Below are 22,826 nucleotides of genomic sequence, written 5' to 3' on the forward strand. Positions count from 1 at the left end.
ATTCAAAATACAACTAAGTGACTGTCTATTAAAACTATAGAACTATAGAACTTTTTGCATGTACCTGTAGTAGCACTTACAAACATTTAAATTCTACTAGGATTTCAAACTGCAAAATCTGGTAAGATGAAAGACTAAACTGAGACTGTCACTTCTCAGCTGGCAGCCTTGCATACACTCTGTAGCAAAACCAACTATGCTATTGAAGAAAATCTTATCACATAAGCGTTTCCTCCTGAAGGAAGTTACCTTTGTCCATACTCAGCAACAGTTTCAGATTACTGAAATACTTGGCAACATCATTCAGAAAAAAAGTAAAAAGCAGTAGAGATTTCAGATACAGCAAAGTGTGTATACTAGACACTAATCAATAAAAGATACAGCTGGAGAAAGGCAAAAATACTAGTTCAAAATGTCTCATAAAAAGTAAACCATCAAAGCATAAAAGCATAAACCATCAAAGCTTAACAGATTACTTTCAGTGAAATATCATCTTCTACCTTGCCATGCCTTGCTTCTGACCTGTGGAAGGATAGTACCACTGTTTTCAATCCCACAGCTCTCAATATGTAACAATTGCTTTACTTTATTTGAAATTGCCAGTATTTTCTTAAAACACCAGCTGCATTTTAATTTCAGATCATTATGATAACTGATCACTAAAGAAAAAATTTGAAATAAAAATTAAGCTGCAGCCAAAAAGTACTGCTGAAATATAAACAGTACAATAGATTTTCTTTCAAGACCACTTGTGACTTTTAGCAGTTTTTTGACTAATGATTTTCAGATGAACGGAATACTTCTAGCAAATGATTTTATAATTTAATTGTCTACCTCATTTTAAAAGCTGCAAACAAAACAGTGAAGGGTAACACAACCACATATGTCCTGTCAACAAAGTCTGTGAAATAAGGACCACTCTACAATACATTATCATTCATTAACTGAACTCAGTACCAACACTCAAAAGCAAAGAAGCAAACGTTAATTTAGGAAGAGTTTTTGTATCAGACATTCCATAATACAACTGCATCTATTTAAATACATAAATAATGCACACAGTTTTAACACTGTGCTCTTTTTCTTTCCAGATATAACAACACTTGAATACTTGGCTTTATTTGAGCTATTAACCTTTCTGTTTTCTAATAAATGTCAGGGGTACTAATCTTTTTCAGCTTAACGGTACAAAAAACTTGGCACAAATATTGATACTATTTTCTGAATTACTACAAGTAAATTAATTTTAATATCTCTCGTGAACTGCACAAGAAAGTCATTATCAAATGAAAGATTTCTTCACTGCCATGTAGCTGAGGGAGGAATATAGTATGAAAACTTACTAAAATCTTTGTAAATCCATAAGATGAAGTTAGTTAGACTTAACATTATCATACTCCTCTGTGCAAATCCACTTCTCAATTATTCTTCATAAAGCTCAAGAAGAAATATGAGCTTAAAAGCAAAGAAAACATCATCTGATTTCAGTATATTTTAGCACAATGCAGTTTAGCATACACTAGTTTTATCAGTCTTTCAAAAGAAACACATTTTACTAATATTTCACCTGACCACTTAATCTTTGGGGATAAGAATGGGAGGACACTTAATTCTCACCAGTTTTTATGTAGTTGTCTTTGAGACAGGAGAATTTTTAAAAGCCTTTCAAATCCTTGACTTTTAAGTTATCAATAAAATTTTGAGCACCCAACACACGGTTCAAAAAAAGCACCAACACCTCATAACTCAGGTGTAAGAGAAATTCATGGTAGCAAAGGGAGAATGAAGGTGTACAAAAATATAACCAATTTCCTACTGAGTTAGCACTATGTTTAACAAAATTCAAGTAAATAATATGTTGAAGTTTATATATTTTGCATTCTCTTTATATATCTGCATATATCCAGATACAAAATACATATATCTGTGTATACAGTTGAGTAAAGAAAAAGTTCTTGTACTTTTCTTTATGATCTGCATTAAACCTCAGTGAATGCACTTTTAAGTTACTCAACAGCTTTATACTATAATCAAATATTTGTTCATGGAAACAAAGTAGGTAGGTAGGTGCTATATTACATTATATTTGAACAACATATGCACACATACATATACTTAATTAAAAGTTGAGAGTTATAGCTGGGAAAAAGTTTTTCATTACATTCCCATTCCCCAAGCTAACAAAACAAAATGCCTTCGCCATTGTCAGCCAAGATATTTTAAACCTGGCAGAGAAGATAACATGTATGTAACTGAGTGCAACCAAAACATCCCCCCTGCATACCAAAGCTTTGGCAAAATGAATCATTGCCCCCATTTAAAACTGCTGCTTCTAATTTTCTTTGGATGTACTCATGTTAACTCCACCTTTGTCTAAAAGGAATTTTGCAAGTAAGCTGGACATTTCCTACCTTGAGACATTTGCATTCTTTCATCAGCACTCATTTGCATTCTTATTAGTATGCATGAAATTTTCATTGAACTTTAAGTCTCCTACTGGCAGATAACACACTGCAATGGCCATAAAAGTGAACATGCAAATTAAGACTCCCATTAATCACTAAAGGTTACCAAGAAAAAGAAAAGAGAGATTAGGAGTAGATGGCAATAAAATGCTGTATGAAGCACACCTTCTCCTGAATCTCTGTGGTATGTAAAATTTCAGATGTCCCCTCATGAGCACTACTGACATGTCTTGAGGAGGTAAATTACACATACTTAAGTAGGTGAATATTCAGAACTAAAATACAGAAATGTTATCTGTTGTGTGCATCCATACTGCCTAAGGAAAAGTAGGCACTCACACTCTGAAGTAAAATATAAGAGACTTCACTGAAACAAAACCAGGCAATATTTGTATTATTATTGTATACAAATACAATATACATATTCGTATATGGATTGCATTCTAAATTTAAAACTACAGCACAAGAGGAAATACACTTTTGGATTTTTAAAATTAAAATTCAAGGTGTACAAAGAGCAATCACTGAGGATAACACAAGGGATTCTGTTTTAGCTTTACAGAAGCCTTAATAGACACTTCAGAACTTTTAATATTCAGAGGTCTGAGAATGTAGATAATTCAATCCTCCAGAGCACTGAAAACTAACATCTTTCGGATAAAATTTCCAGATGAGTCCTTCAGGAGTAAACCCTTGGCCTTGTATTCACTAAACTCCCAGGATCAGTACACAAACAACCTCTCCAGAGTCAAAGAAACAGCTTGCACAGGTTGAGTCTGTGATCTAGATGATGCTTTATAGCTTTCTACTTGGTCTCCTTTACTTTATTATACATTTAAAACTTGATAAACACAGTACCAGAATCAGTTCCTTATGTTACCAGTCCAAGTTGAATGTCTTAGGTACAGAATGAAATTTAACTTGTCCCCTCTTCCAATTTCTCTACAGCCTGTTCCCACTCCTTACACTAGCCTTTGTCCCTGGTTTCATGTAAGTTCTCCTCAGACAAGTGATGCCTGTAAGTATTTCCAAAGATGGTACTTTCATTAATTTTGGTCATAAGAGGTTTCTTTTTCTAGTCATACAGTCAGCCATACAGTTGTGCAGGGTAACAAAGAAAGGGAAAGGGTGCTGGGATGACTGCTTTTAAATGAGGTGGCCATTTAGAACTGTCTACAAATAAAAAACCCTGAGTCCTGGCAGAACAAAGACAGTACAGGTAAAAGCAGCTCTCTACAGGTCCTAAGAAAAGGAGATAAGGCAACAGACTCTTCAGCACAGTCCTAAAAGTGAAAAGCCTGAGAGGAATAGGAAGGAGAGCCAGCCAAAACTTAAGCAGAGGCCAGGGATGTCAAAGTACATACACAGGGTTTGGAGAGGAGGCACCTGGAGATGTAAGCATGTGCCCAGCAGAGTCCAAGAGCAAAGAGAAAACAAAATAGGAAATATTAAATAAGATTCTAACCTTATATTTATCTTTTACTGTTCAGAGGAAACAGCAAGTATTTTAGAACTCCTTCAGCAAAGTCTCAGGCTATTTGCTGGAATGATCAGCATCCATAATAGCACGAATTATAATGTGAACACCCACAGAAAGAATGTACTGAGATATTTTCAAGCATCTGCACAGAAGTATACACAGTGAAAGTTCAGCCCAGGTCCTGTGGGCCTGGGAAACTTCTTGACCAATGTTAAAGAAGAAAAAATTGGGACAGAAATGTAATGAGCATTTCAGCAAAGTGTCTAAAAATCTTGAATTAAACTTTTCTTACTAGATAACTGGATTCTATAGTTTGAACTACTTTATATAATTCTATAATTTGAACTACTACTACACTTTCCATTCCTTCTCATTTTCAACTAATTCATAATTTCTTTTTTACAGCAGGCAAAAAAGAAATAGTGATAAATGGAAATTCAGAGCATCCTATCCCTTACACCCCACAATATGTAGCCAAGACATAATAGGTCTTTCAACAGCTTCTCTACCCACAGCAGAAGTACCAGTTTTGGCTTGTTAAATTTCTACATCCATAAAACCGTTTGCAAAAGTTAGACTAGATTGGACAAAAAAGTACAGGCTAGCCTTTTTTCCAGAATTCCCATCTTTATCTCTCAGAAGCATACACTACACACCCTTATGGTTAATAAACGCACTGGGGAAAAAAGCATGCATGTATCTCTTCTTTGTAGAGAAATTCAGTAGTGTTGTGGTTGAGGAATGGGACTCCCCAGCTTACTCCTCCCAAAAAAGTTCCCCAAACCACACTGCCAACTGCTTGCTCCCTCTCCCCTCCTCTTCCACCCTTCCCCACTGAGGGTGGCCAGGGAGGAAGATGGGAGGCACAAAAGGGAAAGATCATGGGGTGAGATAACCATTTACTGGAAGCAGCAGTGAGATAAGAAAACAAACATAAATTAATACTCATAATAAAAGCATACAAAAGAGAGGGTAATTTACATGCAAAATGCTCACCAAGGATGATCTCAGATGACCACAGCCATGTTTTTTCCCAATCAGAAGCCACACCTTTTTTCTCAGAAGCCAGAGTCCCCTTCCCCTACTCCCAGCAATGACCTAAAAGTAGTATTGTATAACATCTGGATTCTGGCCACAACCTGTTAGCCACACCCTCTCCTGGTGATTGCAAAAATTAACTCCATCCTTGGCCAAAATCAGGACAAGTACTTAAGAGGAAAAGAGTATTACTCAATCTGCAAACTGCAAATTTTCCTTTCCTCTGTGAATTCCTTGCTGACAAGTGTATTTGTATTTGCTGACAGTATCACAAAGAGAAAACCCCACAGTTACAAAGATGAGGAAGTTAAGCAATAAAATCGTAAACATAGCTCATAACAACAGGACTGGCCAGGTAATAGCTTCTTCTCTAAAACAAATCTGAACAGGATGCCTTGATTTGAAAAGTGTGTCTCAGGTCTGCCAGCTGCAGCTTTTTAGACAAGGCCCATATACCCTTGAGGGCACATGGTATTTGACTTTAAGGTCTTGTCACACACAACATCCCAAAAATCTGCAATTTTCAAGACACCACACTGTCAAATCCCATGGATTTGTGCTAAATTTCTGAAGAGAGATATAGCAGAGGATTTTTAGTGCTACACTGATCCCAATAGCATGAAGCAATGGGTTTGTATAGCAATTTGTTTGAACACTGTAGTCTAACCCCATTTGGGAAAGGATGATTAGCCCACACCCGTCTGAGACAGTCTGACTGTCCGCGTTGTGTTCTTGAATTCCAGACAAGTGCAGACAGAGACTACCAAATTGTCCTGGATGAGAATTCCTTCACAGGAGAGCAGAGTTACCTGAAGCTTCAGATATGCTTCTTGGTGTCTGTGGGGCAGTGTTTGCATGACAGTCACAGAGAACTAAGATGAGCTCTAACTGATAGCTAGAGAACTTCTGGATGAGGAAAACGATCTTCAGAAAGCTGGATGAATAGCATTCATCCATTCAAGCACCAGATGATTTAGTTAGGACAAGCCTATCAGGTTGCTGCTCTCCTTCAGCAGATGGCTCTCTTGGACTGACAAAGAAGCAGAAACAGCTAGAGAAAGACTTGTGGTACTGCAAGACTGTGGGTACTGCAGCAGTAGAAGACAGAAACTGTTGATACCATGGTTTCACCATAGCTGGCAAACACTGCCAATAGCGTTGAAACACTTTCAGAAGCTTTCTGCTCTTAATACTAGCCTCAGTTGATCACAACAAAAATCCTAGGAATTAGTGCAGTGACAATGATAAAAAACAAGGTAAGAATGTTTTCTATTTCTCTCCTAACTCCATTAAGGAATATAATGGGCCTGAAGTTTTCTTTTTGTTCAGTATCATCTCCCTCAGAGAAGAGCATCAAGCACAAAAGAAAGAGAATGAGGTAAAGCAAGTATAATAAGACATTTCCCAAATGTTGTAGACTCAATTCATTTGCAGCTCATTGACAAATTAAACCACAGTAATATCTGTGTATAAGAACAGTTTTTCTTCCACCAATACTTTTAACCTCTTACTAACTCATGCAAACTTCCAGCAAGTAGAATAGTCCATGACAAGGAATTCCAGAGCTAAATTACATACTGCTTAAAATCTGTTTGCTTTAAACCTAACAATTTCACGGAGATGTCTAGGTATTTTACTCTCCCAAAAGCATGTTGAGTAATGGGTAGCCTCTACATAGTATTTCAGGGATTCCTTGCTTATACTATTTCAGGGATTCCTTGCTTATACTGCAGAGTCCTAGATTTTAAGTCACATTTAACCCCACACTTGGCTCAAGTACCTAACAACTTCAAAGACCAACATACACTCCTCTTGTTTTTCTCTAAGAGCTGATCAGCTAATCCTAAGGAAATGCACTAACTTCCTTGAAATGTTCATTACATCCCAAATTTTCAGACAAGAATTTAATCAGTAGCACTTGGACAAGACGGTTACTTATTAACAGGTTCTCCAACTCTCTACTAGACTGCGCAAGGGAGAGTATAGGAAACCAAATACACCATAAAAAAAGCAGCCCCATCAATGGTGACACCAATACGTACATCAACTGACTTACATATTAACACTGCAGTGAAGGAATAATAAGGAAGTTTTGTTTAATGCACTTCATGCTGGTTATTCAATCAGATCCTCCACAGGCATAAATATTTTCACATTTAATAGGAGTAAGTCATCTCCACATAGGCTTTACTTTCATTAAGTACTGACTTCTCAAACAAAATTTATCCTATTTTTAAAGAGGCTTCTTTAAGAATTTATATTGTTATGCAGTTAAATAAAAGCCTGCCTTTCCAAAAATTAAAAAAACAAATGACTTGTTCACATATCAGGCTTTCCATTAAAAATACAGAGCCTACATTCAATGGCAAAATTTTCTTGAAATAAAACCAAAGTATTTACCTTCCCATTCTGCTGGAAAGTCACCAATTTGATACTGATATGCTTCACGATTTACTGCTTCTACAAATCTTCTTTCTGGTATAATCTGCCCTAAAGCAGAAAAAAAAGAATGAAAAATACATACATTTTTATTAAATATTTTCTATATCATCTTATATAGTTATATATAAATATATTATATAAAATATTTAAATATACTTACATATTTTTATACAATAGGTATTTTGTATTATATATTTCTATATAAATTTATAATTGCTGATCACCTTATCATCTTGAAAGAATGTATTTATTCATGTGAGTGCAATGACATACAGGATGAAAATGAAAGATTAAAATACTGAGAAAATTATTACCATCTAGACGTCAATTTGAAATATTATATTTCAGTAACTTCAAGAAAAGCTTCCATGTTCTATTTTGAAGTTACTTGTATTATTGATTATGAAAAACAGGACTCAAAGATCACTGGTTAGGTTTGCAAAGCTATCAGGCCACATCATCTCCAACCACTGGCATCTGCCTTGTGCTTGTGAGACTTTTCACAACTGCCTATAAACTAAATATTTTCTTTGTTAAAAACCAAAAACCAGAAGGTGGGAATCCGACAGGGAACACTCAGTACATTGAAAGGGGAGACAGTGTGGGGAACCTGAGTCTACGTCCCACATTCTGATTCTATTACTGCCAAAGAAGAATTAAAAACTTTGAACTGTAAGGTGATTGAACAGTCAGCAGATTGACTGTCAGATATTATGCTACTTTATGGAGAAAGAGTATTTAAAATTGCTTTTTAAATTAGCAGGTACTGGAAATATATGCAAGGTTCCCATCCCTCATAGGGGAAAAACCCAACAGTACTCCCTAGACTCTTTCTACCAGCTTCTTCTCCTCCTGGGGTGCTGATATGCTGAAATTTGACATTTTGAGGAAATATTAAGTATATCTGCATGAAGTATTTTATTTCATAATGAAGTGATTAATGCAGTTCATTCCTTCAGTATGCTTTCAACAAGTATTTCAACTGAAGTTATTTTAAAACTGATACCAGTTGGGACTTGGAACCATTAGTAGCTAAACTTCACACTATTATTCATAATTAAGTATTTAATAGAATAAAATAAGAACTTTTATATAATGTGAAATTCCTTTTTCAAGATTTTTCTTTAGCTTTATATTTTTTTTAAGCAATGCAACATTTTTATTTTTTCAAGATATGCAATCAGGCAAAGAATATTGTGTAGAATGCCTTCGTCTTCAAAATTAGATATTTTTAATCAATGTTGGAAGTTTTACAATTGATACTTATTTGTTTTATAAGTATACAATTCCTATAAGTTTATGAAATTATAGTTCATACCTAGCTGTAACACAATTTTTTTTCAACAACGCCATGGATAATTTAATTTCTTACACTGTTCATCTACAACAGTGATGAACTGTTGTTCATCAACAAAAAAACAAAAACAAAAACTACAGAATTACTTTCTTCCCATGCAGAAGATTTCCAGAAAAGCTGAAGAGGTATCTAATTAGGGCTGATCCTATACAAGTTTCAGAAAAAAACACTCTTCTCCAATCTTGTAAAGTTACTAGACTTTATTGTAAGAACAGCACCTTTAAAAAAACTGTTCTTAATTTGAGTATTACACTATCTGAATAAAGCACCATCAGAAAGAGTAGTGAAGAACTGTTTTTTTCTAACTGCCACCACAACTTGTGACTGATATTCTTAAACAAAATATTCCAGTTCTTATTCTGTTGCAAGCTTTCATAAAACTCACATAAAAACTCATCCTCCAGATCCCACAGTCAAATCACGCTGTAGAGCCAAACTCAGAAATTATTTCCCAAATGTCTTATTTTGAGTACTGCTGGTGGCTTTTAAGCCTCTCTGCATTTGTGATGCACACACATGACACTAATTAACTTCAACAGTCTGATTTGCCTTATCCCCTAGGATTTTTTTGGCAGACCACCACTGACAAATAATTTACATAGGCTTTTGTAGGCAAGATCACACTGAGGCCTCTTTAGATGTAATTAAAACATTTTACAGTTTACTAAAGTGTTTTTCATACTAAAGATTGACTTTATTGAATGTTCTGCTTCCTATTAATTCATCCCTGTATTGTCAAACAAATACTTGGGTCTTTGCTACACCAATGCAAGAAACTTCACTTGTAAGAGCATACATATGAAACAATTAAAAATAGCACTATCAGAACAGTTTTAACTTTAAAATTAACATCATTTTCACGTGACCACTGGATGTCAGAAACACTGAAGAACCATAAATGCATCAAGTTGGGATTACATACATAACACAATATATACAATTGCATCTTAAAAAAAATAGCAGGTCACTTCAGAAAGAATTTAGCAGATATACAGAACAGTAACAGAATATCAGATACAACATCATTTTACACTGAACGCCAAAGTAGCCAAGATTTGCAGGAGTTTTCAAGCCTGCAAAAGGGCCAAGAAGACTACGTAATTGACAGATGTTTCAGCAAGTGATACAGTATTTACATATGTTACATTTATATATTTTCTCACTTCTCATATTTTCTCAAAACCTTTCAGTCCCAAACTATTGAAAAACCAATGCTTCATGACTGAAGTGAATTTGTATAAAAGTCCCAAAACAAAAGTGTTTAGCAGAAGTTTGTGGCCTGCTGGCATAAGAAGGCGATAGTCAAATCCAGCAAAGGAAATACTCAGTGAAACATAAAGGGGTAGCCAATGTATAATGAAGCAGTTTCTAAATTTCTACAGCCTTCTCTATACATTAAGGAGACCAGAAACCAGGTTATATTTTCACAAAAAATCCCATGGTTAACAGCAGATAAGCACAGATGTTTTAAAATTAATATTTTAATTTTTCAGTAACTTCTAAGGAAGAGTCTTTCTATGGCAAAATATCCCAGTTAATCCATGGCAGTCATTAAATATTATATATGTGTATTTACATTTAGAAAAAGCCTTGAAGAAAATTGAAGAACCTTTCAAATGAAAATAATGAATCCCAAAATTGTGGTGTTCTATGAACAAATTATTACTATTCTGACATCAATTTTGGGGGAAAAAATGTATACACACTAAAGATCTTCAGGAGTCCTAGCTTGATTTTCGCTGTTTACAAAAACATTATTTGAAAAAGATTTCCTGTTAACCCTCAAACAAGTCTGTACAATGTGTACAGCTAAACAAACTATGGCACACATAATGAGTGAGAGCAGAAATGGGACCAGGAACAGGGAACTGGATGTTTCTGGTACCTGAACTGAGCTACCTGAACAAGAGCCCCTGCCAGATATAAAATATTGGCATGTTTTGCAGTCTGCAAATTGAAATAGGATCTCCCTCTCACACACTACTATGTGATAGTAACAATTCACATTCAAAATGAATGAACATCAGATGTTCATGAGAACTCAGAACCAGGACTCTTTTGGCTTGCTGATTTCAACAACTGCATGCTAAGAGTCCATGGAAGAAACACTCCACTAAGATGTTGGGGTTTTTTTAATGCACGGACTGAACTTGCAGCATTTGTGAGTTTAAGGCAAATGATTTTGCACAGCATCACTCTAAACTTCATGAAACATGCATTTCATGTTTATTACAATTTAATTTCATTACATTACAATTTAATCTCTTCAAATTACAGAGCACTTCAGTAAAAAGCATACCTTTTTACTGAAGTGCTCTGCAATTTGAAGAGATTAAATTGTACTTCATTCACTAACAGCCTACTATTGTCAGCAGCCCAACATAAACTTCACTTACTCAAAACAAAGGTTTCTAAATTTTTTTCAGCAGTATCCTACAACACTCAAGTAACAGGTCACCCATTTATTTTCTGTTTGGTGACCACCAAATAAACTGTAGTTTTTGCTAAATGTGAAGTAGTACTTAAATTACCAAAGCACCTGAACTATGAGCAGTTCTTAATACCAAGCAAAGGAAGAACTACTTCTCTGAAAGTAACAAATGCATCTATAGGCTGCAGGCGCAGCCCATCAGTATGAGAACAGGATCAAGAGTTTTCATCTCCACTGAAGAACGGAAAAAAATTTGTTATAAAAGACAACCCTTTTAAAGGTGAGTATTAGTTTGTGAAAGCCACTATCTTTTCTTTGCATAGATTTTTATCTGAGAGAGTCTGTTCACTGATGACTGTGTTTGTGTTACCTCATAATCATATTTCCAGTGTTTCTGCAATAATTATCTTTACTTTAGGAGAGATATAATTATTTTAAAATAATACCTTTTTCCCAAAGAATTATGGGGTTTTCCAAATTTAGACTGCTGTGAGGTTAATTAACTTTTGCTTAGTGACAAATTAATAACTTCCAACAGTTCATTATATTAATTCATACAATAAATACAGTATCCTGAAATACAAAAAAATGAAGTATTTGAATTTAACATCTATCACTTACAGATGTAGTTACATTTTCCCCAATAAATAACACACTTGAAATCATATAAAATGCTTTATGCTTTATAAAATCATAACAGAAATACATTTGAACTTTTAAAAGCCAGCAAGGCCACAGATGTTCAATGGTTCCGATTTCCATTAACATGAAATGAACCAGATCAGCGAATTCCAGTTTTACAGCAATGCAGGATCAAGCAACTCAGCAAGTCCACAAGAGCTGTAAACACCAGACACTCACAGTCAAGAATTGTGTTTCAATTTTGCTACTTATATTTACATTTTAACAGCAATACATTTGGCTTTCCAGAGTTGCCTGCAAGTACTAATTTCTTTCCAAAATAAGACACATTTCCTCAGACTTCTGAAAATTTGAAGCCAGGGAAATTTGGGAGCATGTACTGTCAAAGAAAAAGGCTGACATACACTACAAAAATCACACTCCCTTTTCACTTCCCAAGAGGATTGCCAGCTGACAAAGTCAGTAACTTCCTCTGGGATCAGTGCCCATGGAGTTCATGTATGTTCACACAAATCTTGTGTTTTGAAAACCTGCTGTATCTTAGACTGTGGCATTTAAAATAAGTAATATTTGTTCGAGAAACAATTTCCTTCAAGGGACAGAAAAATCCTTCTGCTAAATATCCACTGCCATTGTAGCCCCTGGGCTCTCTTAATCTGGGTGGAGGATGCAGCACCACCAGAGCTGCTCCCTGCTCACTGGAAAGCCTTGTCTTCCTCATCTGTGAAGCCCATGTCTTTAAAAAGAAGCACTGTGTTGTAAATGAGACTACAATAAGCCTACTAGAATTACACAACATTACATTCTTTTGGGAACACAAGTGCAAATGATACTAATACAAATGACAGTTCCTTGGAAAGCTGATGGGAAGCTCAGTGCTCTGTCACAGAGAAGCTTTCTTCCAACCGTTCTTTTGGTTTCTTTTGGTCCATCAGATTCAAGAAATGCTTTTCTACCAATTACTGTCAAAATGTGAATAAATCCAAGAATGAGGTGGTTAATTTATTCTATAAATGTATGGAAAATGGCTTAAAATGGGAACTTAGCATGTATAAAGGGAATTTAGCAGGTAGATAGAAAGTGCACAATAACTTGTACTTGTATAAATAAAAACATAAGGCAGGGAGATAAAAAGGCAGTGATACAGGGGAGAGAAACGGGTAAATGACAGGAAGAGTATGAATTGTAAATAAAATTAAAAGGAACTCACAGCTGTGAAGAACATCCATTCTGCAATATGACCCAACACAGCAGTGTTACGGACTGGTTTGGATGATTCATTACATTTCCATTAGAAATGAATTTTCAATGAATCTTTTGCAAAAACTCATTTACCATCTCCAGAATACTTTTTTACTTTTTCCAGAATAAACAGAACTATTACAACTAGCTGCACATACATTCTCAGGGTACTAATGCTACTTTTGGGGGTCAATATATTTTAATGAATTTTACAAAAGGATTACAAGTGTGAGATATGCAAAGAAAATTCAGTCTTATACAAGGTCTGAACACAATTACAGCTAATATTGTACTGCACTTGAAGGATTAAAGAATATTGGTACTTCTGTTTTACTGTGTTTGCTTTTCATTGTGGAGGTTAGGGAAGAATACACCTGTTTCAGCCACAGATGTTCAATGGTTCCAATTTCCATTCTGATTTCCATTCTGATTTCCAGTCAACCCAATAGTGAAACTTCTGAAGAAAAGTTAGCTAATGTCCTTGAGATGTATTACCCACTTCATGTATATGCATATCCTACAAACATTTAAAGAGCCTTAAACGTTATTCTTTTTTCTACAAAATGGCATTTTTAATTTACATAGAAATAAAAAATGTTTAGTTTATTTGGTTAGGGTTCTAAATTAAACAAGTATTTCAAAGGTTTTAAAACTTTTTAAAACAATGTTAAACAGCACATACTAGTAAGCAATATTTTAGTTGATTAATAGCAATATAAAATCATTTACCATTCAACAGGTTGTTGTTTTGGTGGTTTTTTATTACCCTCTAGCTTTACATTGTTAGGTTACTTTAAAAGCTCTCTTCAAAAGTTTGTTTCTTTAAGCTGGCCTTTGTGCACGAACCCATTAGTTAAGGTACTTTCCTGCAACACTGATCTGGAGGAAAAAAACCACATAGTTTAGCTGATTTTGGTGAGCTCAGAGTGGCGTAGGTGGTGAAGAAATAAAAAAAGCCTTCACATACTCAGGAATTGCAGCAATACTTGATCTGCTTTCAAACCTAATCTGAGCAGAAAAAAAAACTTAAAGTGCAACAGCTGACAACAAGGACTAACCATAAGTTGAAGCTTTTTACAACTGAGTCAACCCATTATTTTATTTTATTCTTCTACTCAACTCTCAGACTTTGTGTGGTCTCTTCTCAAGTTAGAATGAGCAAATGCATACACAAAAAGCAACACAGAGTTGAGAGTTCTAATTCCACAGTCCCAGCTTAACTAAATTGTAGACTAAACAGAAAAAACTGTGGTTTATGTGCTTTTACAGAGTGTAAGTAGGTACCTAATCATCAAGTACTTCAATACCTATTTGAACACTCATTGATTTACGAGTATTGCACCAGGGGCAACTATTGTAATAGCTGTCTATAAGTTGTGAAAGCCTGATGCCAGAGAAAGAAAAAAATGACCACTTTTGGATGGTGACCTTTAGAATTGTATAGCTTGTAATAACTGTAATACAAATGTTTGACTCGCAGAGTTTACAGCCACCAAAACCACAAACTGTGATACTTATAAACTCTATAACCAAATTTCATTTCTTTATACATTAAAGACTAGAAGATACCTAGTAGTACGACCTACTACTGGAAGTAAAATTAAAAACAGTTACTCTATTATGCTTTATCAATTTAATCTCTAAAATGCAAACTCTTAGAAAAAAAGATACTTACAGAGATTTTCATTATTGCAAAGTTGCCAAATTAACCTAATTAGCATTCTAACTCATTTTTTGGTGTGAGCAGCTAAGATATGTGATCCCTATGTGTTTGTATTAAGATGTCACACAAGCACTTTAATTCTTAAGTATCAAAAACACATGACTTGCATCTCACCCTACTAAACTCTGCATTGTCCAGCTGTGGAGAATTCCCTTTTTATATTCTGCAACAATTGAGTGCCTCCTTTGCAGTTAAGGAAGACCTTTTGATCTTCCTTAACTGCAAAGGATGGCACCAATGCAGACTACAAACTATGAGGAAAAGGCTTCTGGACACAGCTTGGTGTGTGTAGCTGCGTTAACAGCTACAGGCAGAAATCTCTAACATCAAGATTTTAGTAATCAACTCAACACTGAACTTCTCCACAGTTTCAAGATGCACAGATATTCAGAAACAAAGTTGTCAATGGATTGACAACAATGATCGTTTTACTGCTTTACTGCTTCTATTAAAAAAGAAGATACTTCAGAAATATTTGACCTTTTCCTTCTCCTGCCCTCTTTATTCCATAAAAAACAGAAAGGGATAGAAATATACAAAATACTGTAACCAAAGAAGCTAACATTTGTTATATTCTATCATAGTATTTGTCTCAATAGCATTTCTTACTAATTGTTTTGATAACATGAATTTGGTTTTTGTAACTGGATTTTTTTTTTTGTAAATGATGAACATAATGAGACTTGTTACACAGACAAATAAACCCAAATCTTACACATTCTCTCCTATCTGTGTATGTGTATGAATGAGAGGGAACATGCCACAGATAAAATGAGATTTTTCACCCCTAAAAAGATAATCTATTTTAGTATATTTCAATACTGTTCATTTTCTATCCTGGCAATTTATTATACAATCAAATCACATGTGTGATAAGTCTTCTGCAATTATCAGTAAGAGTCTTTCAGTTTAAGGACACTTCTGATTTATATGCATTTTACATACTGTACAGATGACTGCATGTATATTTAAAGATCAAAATTCAAATATCTTTAGTTCAAATCAGTTAAACTGAAAAATCTTTCCTGGCTCCCTGTATTTCTCTTTAATGGTATAGGACCTTATTACAAGCAATTTGTTACTATAGGACTGAGGAAAAAATGCTAGCCTCACAAGTTTTGTCATTTTCCCCCCACTTCCCCTGCAGGCTGCTATTGTTGATGGCCTTTATGGAAATATAAATTCAATCAGCAGCTGCAAATTTCATGAGACGTCCATCTTCATGCTGAATTTCTAACTGAGTGTCAAAACAATCTGTGGATTTCTCCCTGATGAAACACACTTTGAATTGTAAATTTCCGCAATTTTCCCATGTTAGAATTTGAGCTGCACTAAAATAGAGCCAGCCCAGATATAGTGCCTGCCAGATTGAGACAAGTAATTTTCCCCTTCATTATCTCAACTCTGACATTGAAAGGGTTAAAAATAACCCATAAAAAATTATCTGTTTTTTATTTTACATAAAAAATTAATTCCATTATTCTTTTTAGAAGAAAAATAGAAAGGCCTTCAAAACACTCCAAATATTCTCAAATCAGTTCTTTGAACTTGCTATGCATTTTACAGTATTTTGAAGAGATAAACTGCCAGCAAGTAGCTGCAATAGAACCTAAAGAATTTCCTGTGGTGCCAAAATAGTTCATAGAGATAGTTTGTTTCTTCTAAGTCCCAGTTTACATTAAATGTTGATGGAAAACAGAAAATAGATGCATAAATTACAAAAATCAAAACTTTAGTGGAGTTTTGTACTGTTTACTGTATTCTGAACACAATAAAACAAAATAGTTTCTCATTCAATTACTGTTTCTTGTAGTAGCTTAGGAGGCACATGTAGCTTCCCAAGTATATTATAGCAGTTCAAATATTTTGCTTTAGATAAAGATTTGTTTCTCTCTTCTGTAGGCATTGACATGAAATCTATAAAACAGTACCGCTTAACCAATTTGCAAGCAAACTAATTAGTCTGTTTATTATATAGAAAGGAATTAAGAAATATTCACAGAGAGAAATTCACTATTAATGATGATTCATCTATTCATGTAGTTGAGAACTAACTGACTTTCTGTTTATTTTCTTCTCTCTGGGATAAATATTGTGGTGGGATGGGTGAAGGGCTTACTGAACTGCACTTCACCATCACTGAAAAGAATGACACTGTATTGGATGTTTCTGTACAAATACACATTCTAAAACACAAGACTGTCTTTCAGTATAGAGAAAATTCAAATGGGTATCTTCTTCTGTATATACCAAACTTTCAGTTCACTATCAGAATGAGGAAAAAACCTAAAAGTGAGCTACAGAGTAATTCCATTGCAAAAGACTTTCAATGTACTACAGTTTTATCACTTTATCATTTCTACTTCTTTTATCACAACATCATTTCTTCAGCTGAGTCATTCCTCATTCCCTGCCCCCTCCTTCAGTTACCTGCCCTGCATTCTGGTTTATGTGAACTGGAATGGCAAGAGAGTTGATCACAATTCTAAACCCTCAAAACTGATCTACACACTTTCCCTGACTGGTTTCTTAAACTTGAGTATAATTCACTGATTTAAAAACCAGTAAGTATGCAAGAGCCCTAGTCCAAGTCAAAAATAAGGTTAGTCTCCAAAAAATACCCAAGGAAAGAATGCTGGTATGCAGCGGGAGAAGGACTTGCACTAGTTAGGTGAAATCTTATGCTCTGGCAAACAGGTAGGTCAGAGGGACATGCTGCTCAGAGGAAAATTACTGGGCTTCCTACACTTACTAAACTGACCCTTATAAACCTGCTATTCTTAGAATGTTTCCTACTCAGCATGACAAAAACACCCCTCAACTTTGCTGAAAATGTTATTTTGACAGAACTCTGATTTGGTTTCATTGAGTTAAAACATCCAGATCAAATAATCTTGATACTTTCACATTTAGCTGTCATACACTTACTAGCTTTAACAGCAAAACAAGGACACACACCAATCTCTCCTCTAATACAAGTAATTTTATATAGTGATGCAGGTGTTCTGTCCCACATGGTTTCCAGTCACAAGTTTTAGCTATAAATTCTGCTTATAAACCAAACAATAAATAGTTTCCAAAGCAGGCACATGCAGTGGTTAAAACTGAATTATTTGGAGGATAGCCAGTTGATTCACCATAGGCATAAAATACACACCCTTTCTGAGAACATGAACTCTCATATGTTCTACGTGGCCTTCACAGTTTATGGCACTTTGACAAGGAAGCAGGGATGTGACACAGTGCACTGCAACAGTGGCCAGCTGTTCAGTGCCATTAACTTGTACCTAAATGCTCTCAGAAAAAGCCTGTGGAAAAGCATTTGGACACCAGCAAGAAGAGAAAAAAGAAATATTACAGTTGTTCCCATTGAGAGAGAAGGAAACACAATCACAGTACTTCCATCAGCTGATGAATCCCTAGTGAAAAATTGTCATATTAACCCAGTAAAGTCCCAGAGAAATGAAAAAGTGAATGGAAATGTCATCTTATCCCTCAGGCAAAACCTGATTCATTTCTAGAATTCTATAAGCATTGCTTAGATAATGGCATCTATAATAACACTGCATCATCCCTAATATACACAATGTTTATCTTTTAAAAGAAAAAATCGCTAATATCCAGCCTCCCAAAAAAAATTCTCAGTATAATAGAAATCTGTATGCAGGTTTCCAGAAATGCTTGTGTTCCAGACCTTTGAACCATTAGCAAAACTGTAAGAATAATCATGTTGCTCAGTGATCTCTAGTATCACTATTTATGATAGCCTCAAAAGCCTCATCTGGAGTGATGCCATGCTAATTAATGCGTAATCAAGCAAACGTTATCCTTTTTCTGTTATTCTATACATTAAGTGTAATTTTCAAATGTTTTCCATCAATGAGATGATCAACAAAAAGAATTTTGAATCATCAGAAGATCCTAAAGAGGCTGTGCACACAATATAAGACTTCTCTAAAGCTTGATGTAAAAGGAAAAATATAATCACTAAACAATTTCTAGGTATCTGCCATCAAATCCTAGCCTTCTATGTTCATTAATATTTACAGCTGCATTCCTAGTCCCCACTAAAACTAGCACAAGTTTTTATATTTTTCTTTCACTTATAGAAAAATTTGCTCAAACTGCTTTGTTATTTGCTTATTTTCTCTTGACAAGGGGAAAAAACCCAACTAACCAACTACCATCAAAAAACTGTTTCACAGTTGTTTCCTATGATATTGCATCTCCTCTATGAAAACTTCCCTCCCACAAAGGCATGAGTCTTACAGAACTTAGCAGTCAACAATGCAGACAGAGACGCTAAAGTCTCTCTAAGTTTAATTCCTCTTGTAATGTGCATCACAAATAGCAGGTTCATAGTACTGTCCTACACAGAAAGTATCAAAAGGAGGGCACTGCAAAGGAAAACAGAAGTGTGGACTTCTTTATATGGATTCTCCCATCCAGGGCTTTCTACACCTTTGAAATAAAAAGGAGGCAAGCATAGGGGATCCACCTTTTTTTCTGAAGGCAAACAGTGGAAGTCCTGTCTATGATACAGGATATTATCCACCAGACTAATCCCTATACATCCATCAGGCAAGTTGTCGTCTAACAATTTTTTTCACCATTTTATTTTCTTTAGCACCTATGAAGAATCTATTAGTTACACTATCTAAACACTTATTATACTGAAGAAACGACCAATCACTTTCCTTTTAGTCCACTATTTTGTTGTTTTTTCAGATGCAGACATGTTAGGTCTTTATTATACTTTAAAAAATATTCTAATGAATAATAGTTCTGTTGTCCACGTTAAATATATTTTGCACTCTGTCGTCCATTTGACGACAAGCTGCAGGTTCTTTTTCTCTACATAGAATTAAGTACTGTGTTTCAGTCTTCATTCATCTTCAGTAATTTTTTACTCATCACATTTACACAGATCTTCAGATGCATCCAATAGCATCTTTTCTTTTGAGCCAGCTCTGTCACTTTTTATACCTTTTGGCCAACTTCCTTATGCTGTATGTTTTCCTAATTAGGAATTTCATAATTTTTTTAGTCAGCTCAATCTTCCTTCTAGTCTTCTCTTTTCTCTCAAGTTTAGATGATCTAATTGAAATAATTTCATTTAGTCCAACTAGATAAAGTGGGTAGACATATATACTTACAGATCCAAATCCAGAGTCAATGCATTCTTGAACTTCATTGCACAGAAATAGCTCAGTAGTTTACAGAAACACCTTAGAACCTCTGCATCTGTGCCTGTTCACTTAAAAATGCATCAGAACCCCATCATCCCAATGTCAGTCCAAGAGTTTGCCATCTTATTCATGCAGACTATCCACTCTTGCCCAGAAATTACCTCCTATAAACTGTTTCAATTTCACAACCAGTTATGAGGTCTTCTATTACATATGATTTCATATGTAATAGAATGATGAAAACATCATTATTTTAAAACACTAAATAGATGATGAAAACATCATTATTTTAAAACACTAATACTTTAAAGTATTAAATAGTGATGATGTTACCTCCTGTGTGAACATCACAGTAACATAAAAGTTTCAGTCTGCCAATAACTCTTAAAAAATAAATCTGAATGCCTTTTGAAAAGACTCAAAATAAAGCAATACTGAGTAAATTACAAATTGCCATCTGAGAACACAAAAATTTCCAAATTCACAGAAATATTACCTTCATCATCTGCAAGGTCTTTCAGCATGACAGAAGGCAAACTACAGAACACGCCTTGGGAAACAACCCTGAGAAAAAGAGGCATGTGCAGATATGCCAGAGATATGCCAGCTACAGAGGAGCTAGGTAGTCAAAAGGGGTAAAATGTTATTGCTACTTGTGAATTGTAACTAAAATTATGCACAGTGGTTGCTATACTTTTCACAGCTTGAGGGTGTGAGGGGGTGTGGAGAGCTCTGTGGACAGTTGGCTAGCTGAGAAAGGTCACATCGACATAATACCATTGGTTAAGTTAGAAGGAGACAAGTCTAGGATTCAGCAGTCAGTGTCCAACCACTAACAAGGACATTGCACCCTTGGTGCAACAACTGGATAGAGGAGAGGATCTTCTGCCAAAAATATGAGGATAGTTTCAGCAGAATAACCATAAGAATGTAGGAGTAGTAACAAAATAACCATAAGAATATAGAAGTAGGCGTGGTTGGCTGATAAGTAATTGACCAATAATGAGCTCAGCTTTGCAATATGTATAAGCTTCATTAACACCAATATAAATATGTGTCAACTATCAATAAAGTTTGAGACTTGCTGATCACTCATATTGAGTGCCGCATTTCTTCCGCCAATTTCCCACAAGGGGGAGGTAGGTGAAAAAGAGAGAATGAATATTAGTGAATACTGTGTACATATCATAATTTGTGTGGCCCCTGTAGGGCCATAGAACTGACAGAAAAAAACCTCGCAATTTGAGATAGGTCAGTTTTAAATATAAAATCACTTCTTTCTGAATCAAAACTGTACCAAGAGTTACCTTAGTATAAATAAAACTTTAAAAGCCCAAAAAATGGATTATGCTGTCAGTTTTAGAAATTATAATGTGCTTCAGAGATTAAACGTTCTCCACAATTGAACAGACAGAATTTCTTATTGTTTGTTAACTGGACCAGTACTTAAAATATAGTTCAAATTAAACTGAAAGACACTGCCTTCTAAGAAGAGGTGCATAATCCCAAAAATAACGAGTGCTGCAGAGATTGAGCTGACATCATATCACATTTTACGTTTATGCAATACTTAAACTAAATGTTAAAAACTAATAAACAGTGGTTTAATTTGAGGGAAAACACCCATATGTCATAGTGGTAGTTGTCATCAATAAACGGTATTTTGTGTCTGTGTTTAGGAGGAGTCTGTAAGATTTAGCAATTTTGTATCTGGTAGTTATTTGATGTTATTTCTTGACTGTTGCTGCTCTGCTTGTTAGTAACTTTTTCATTTGTATGTATTCATATTCTTTCCTTATTGGTGGAATTGGTTGAACCAATTGGATTGGAAAAGGAGGGATTGGTTGAACCTATAAATGGAGGCAACATATTCTGGAGGGTTCACCTTTAGTGTCAAACCAAGACAGCAGAGGAAAAAAAAGAACAAAACACTGCAGCATGATACTCCTCTAACTCTCAAATGCTGATACATTTCTGCTCACTTTCCCCCTCTGAACTGTTTTACTTCCAAAATCAGTTATAAATGGACCGAATCACAAATATCAATCGCCATCCAACATTAATAAAGCTCCCACCAACGAGTGCTTTTAAAACTTTTCAGTCCTTTTAATTCCATTTGTTTTTTAACTATATTCATTATGAAGAAAATTTCTGATTTGATCCAACCCTTTTCCGCCTCTCACCTTATTGTCAATGCTTATTTACTTGGCCTTTCACGACATTTCCTCTATAAAGTCTGTCAACAATACTGCTTTCAAAAAAAAAAAAAAAAACCCCAAAAAAACCAGCACCACACCCTTTCTCACTATAGCTGCATTTTCTCTCTATGCTACTTCATTGGCTTCCTGCTTTTTCTGTTTCATCACCAAGATGAGCTAGAAAAGCTCCAATGTACTACTGCATTTACAGCAATTGTTCTAACAGTTACTCTCAGAAATACATAACTAATAATTATCCTGCAGTACTTACAGAGCAAGTGAAATGCCTCATGGCACTGCCTTCCTTCATCCCTGCTTGCCTTCCTGTATTTCACCTCTGGAGACACTGCAATCTTTGCAACACTAACACCCTTCAGACAAGTATTTGTTGTACAGATACCACAACATAAATCAAATCACTTTTACTATTTCTTTCTGATTCAAATTACTGTTAAGCACCCTCCACAGTTCTGCTGAAAATTCCTATCAATGTTCACCCATCTTATACACAGAAACAAATTCTTCTCCACTAAGAGTTTAGTCCTGCCTCCTTCTGTCTCGTCTCTCTCACTGGCTTCTCCAAATACATGTATAACTTTCCTGTAAAAAATTGCATTTC

At 35.1% G+C, this 22,826-nt stretch overlaps 1 protein-coding gene across 1 annotated transcript in view; it reads right to left on the bottom strand.

Moving 5' to 3' along the window:
* Nucleotides 1-22,826, bottom strand: part of NDUFAF2 (NADH:ubiquinone oxidoreductase complex assembly factor 2) — a 57,040-nt gene that overhangs the window by 15,429 nt on the left and 18,785 nt on the right. Inside the window, exon 2 of the mRNA XM_071425367.1 lies at nt 7,384-7,473. Within this exon, the coding sequence (XP_071281468.1) occupies nt 7,384-7,473 (90 nt within the window). The remainder of the gene's footprint in view (nt 1-7,383; nt 7,474-22,826) is intronic.

This window comes from Agelaius tricolor, unplaced genomic scaffold, assembly GCF_023055355.1.
Source record: "Agelaius tricolor isolate 1412-34295 unplaced genomic scaffold, bAgeTri1.0.p SCAF_4, whole genome shotgun sequence".
Classification (NCBI taxonomy): domain Eukaryota; kingdom Metazoa; phylum Chordata; class Aves; order Passeriformes; family Icteridae; genus Agelaius; species Agelaius tricolor.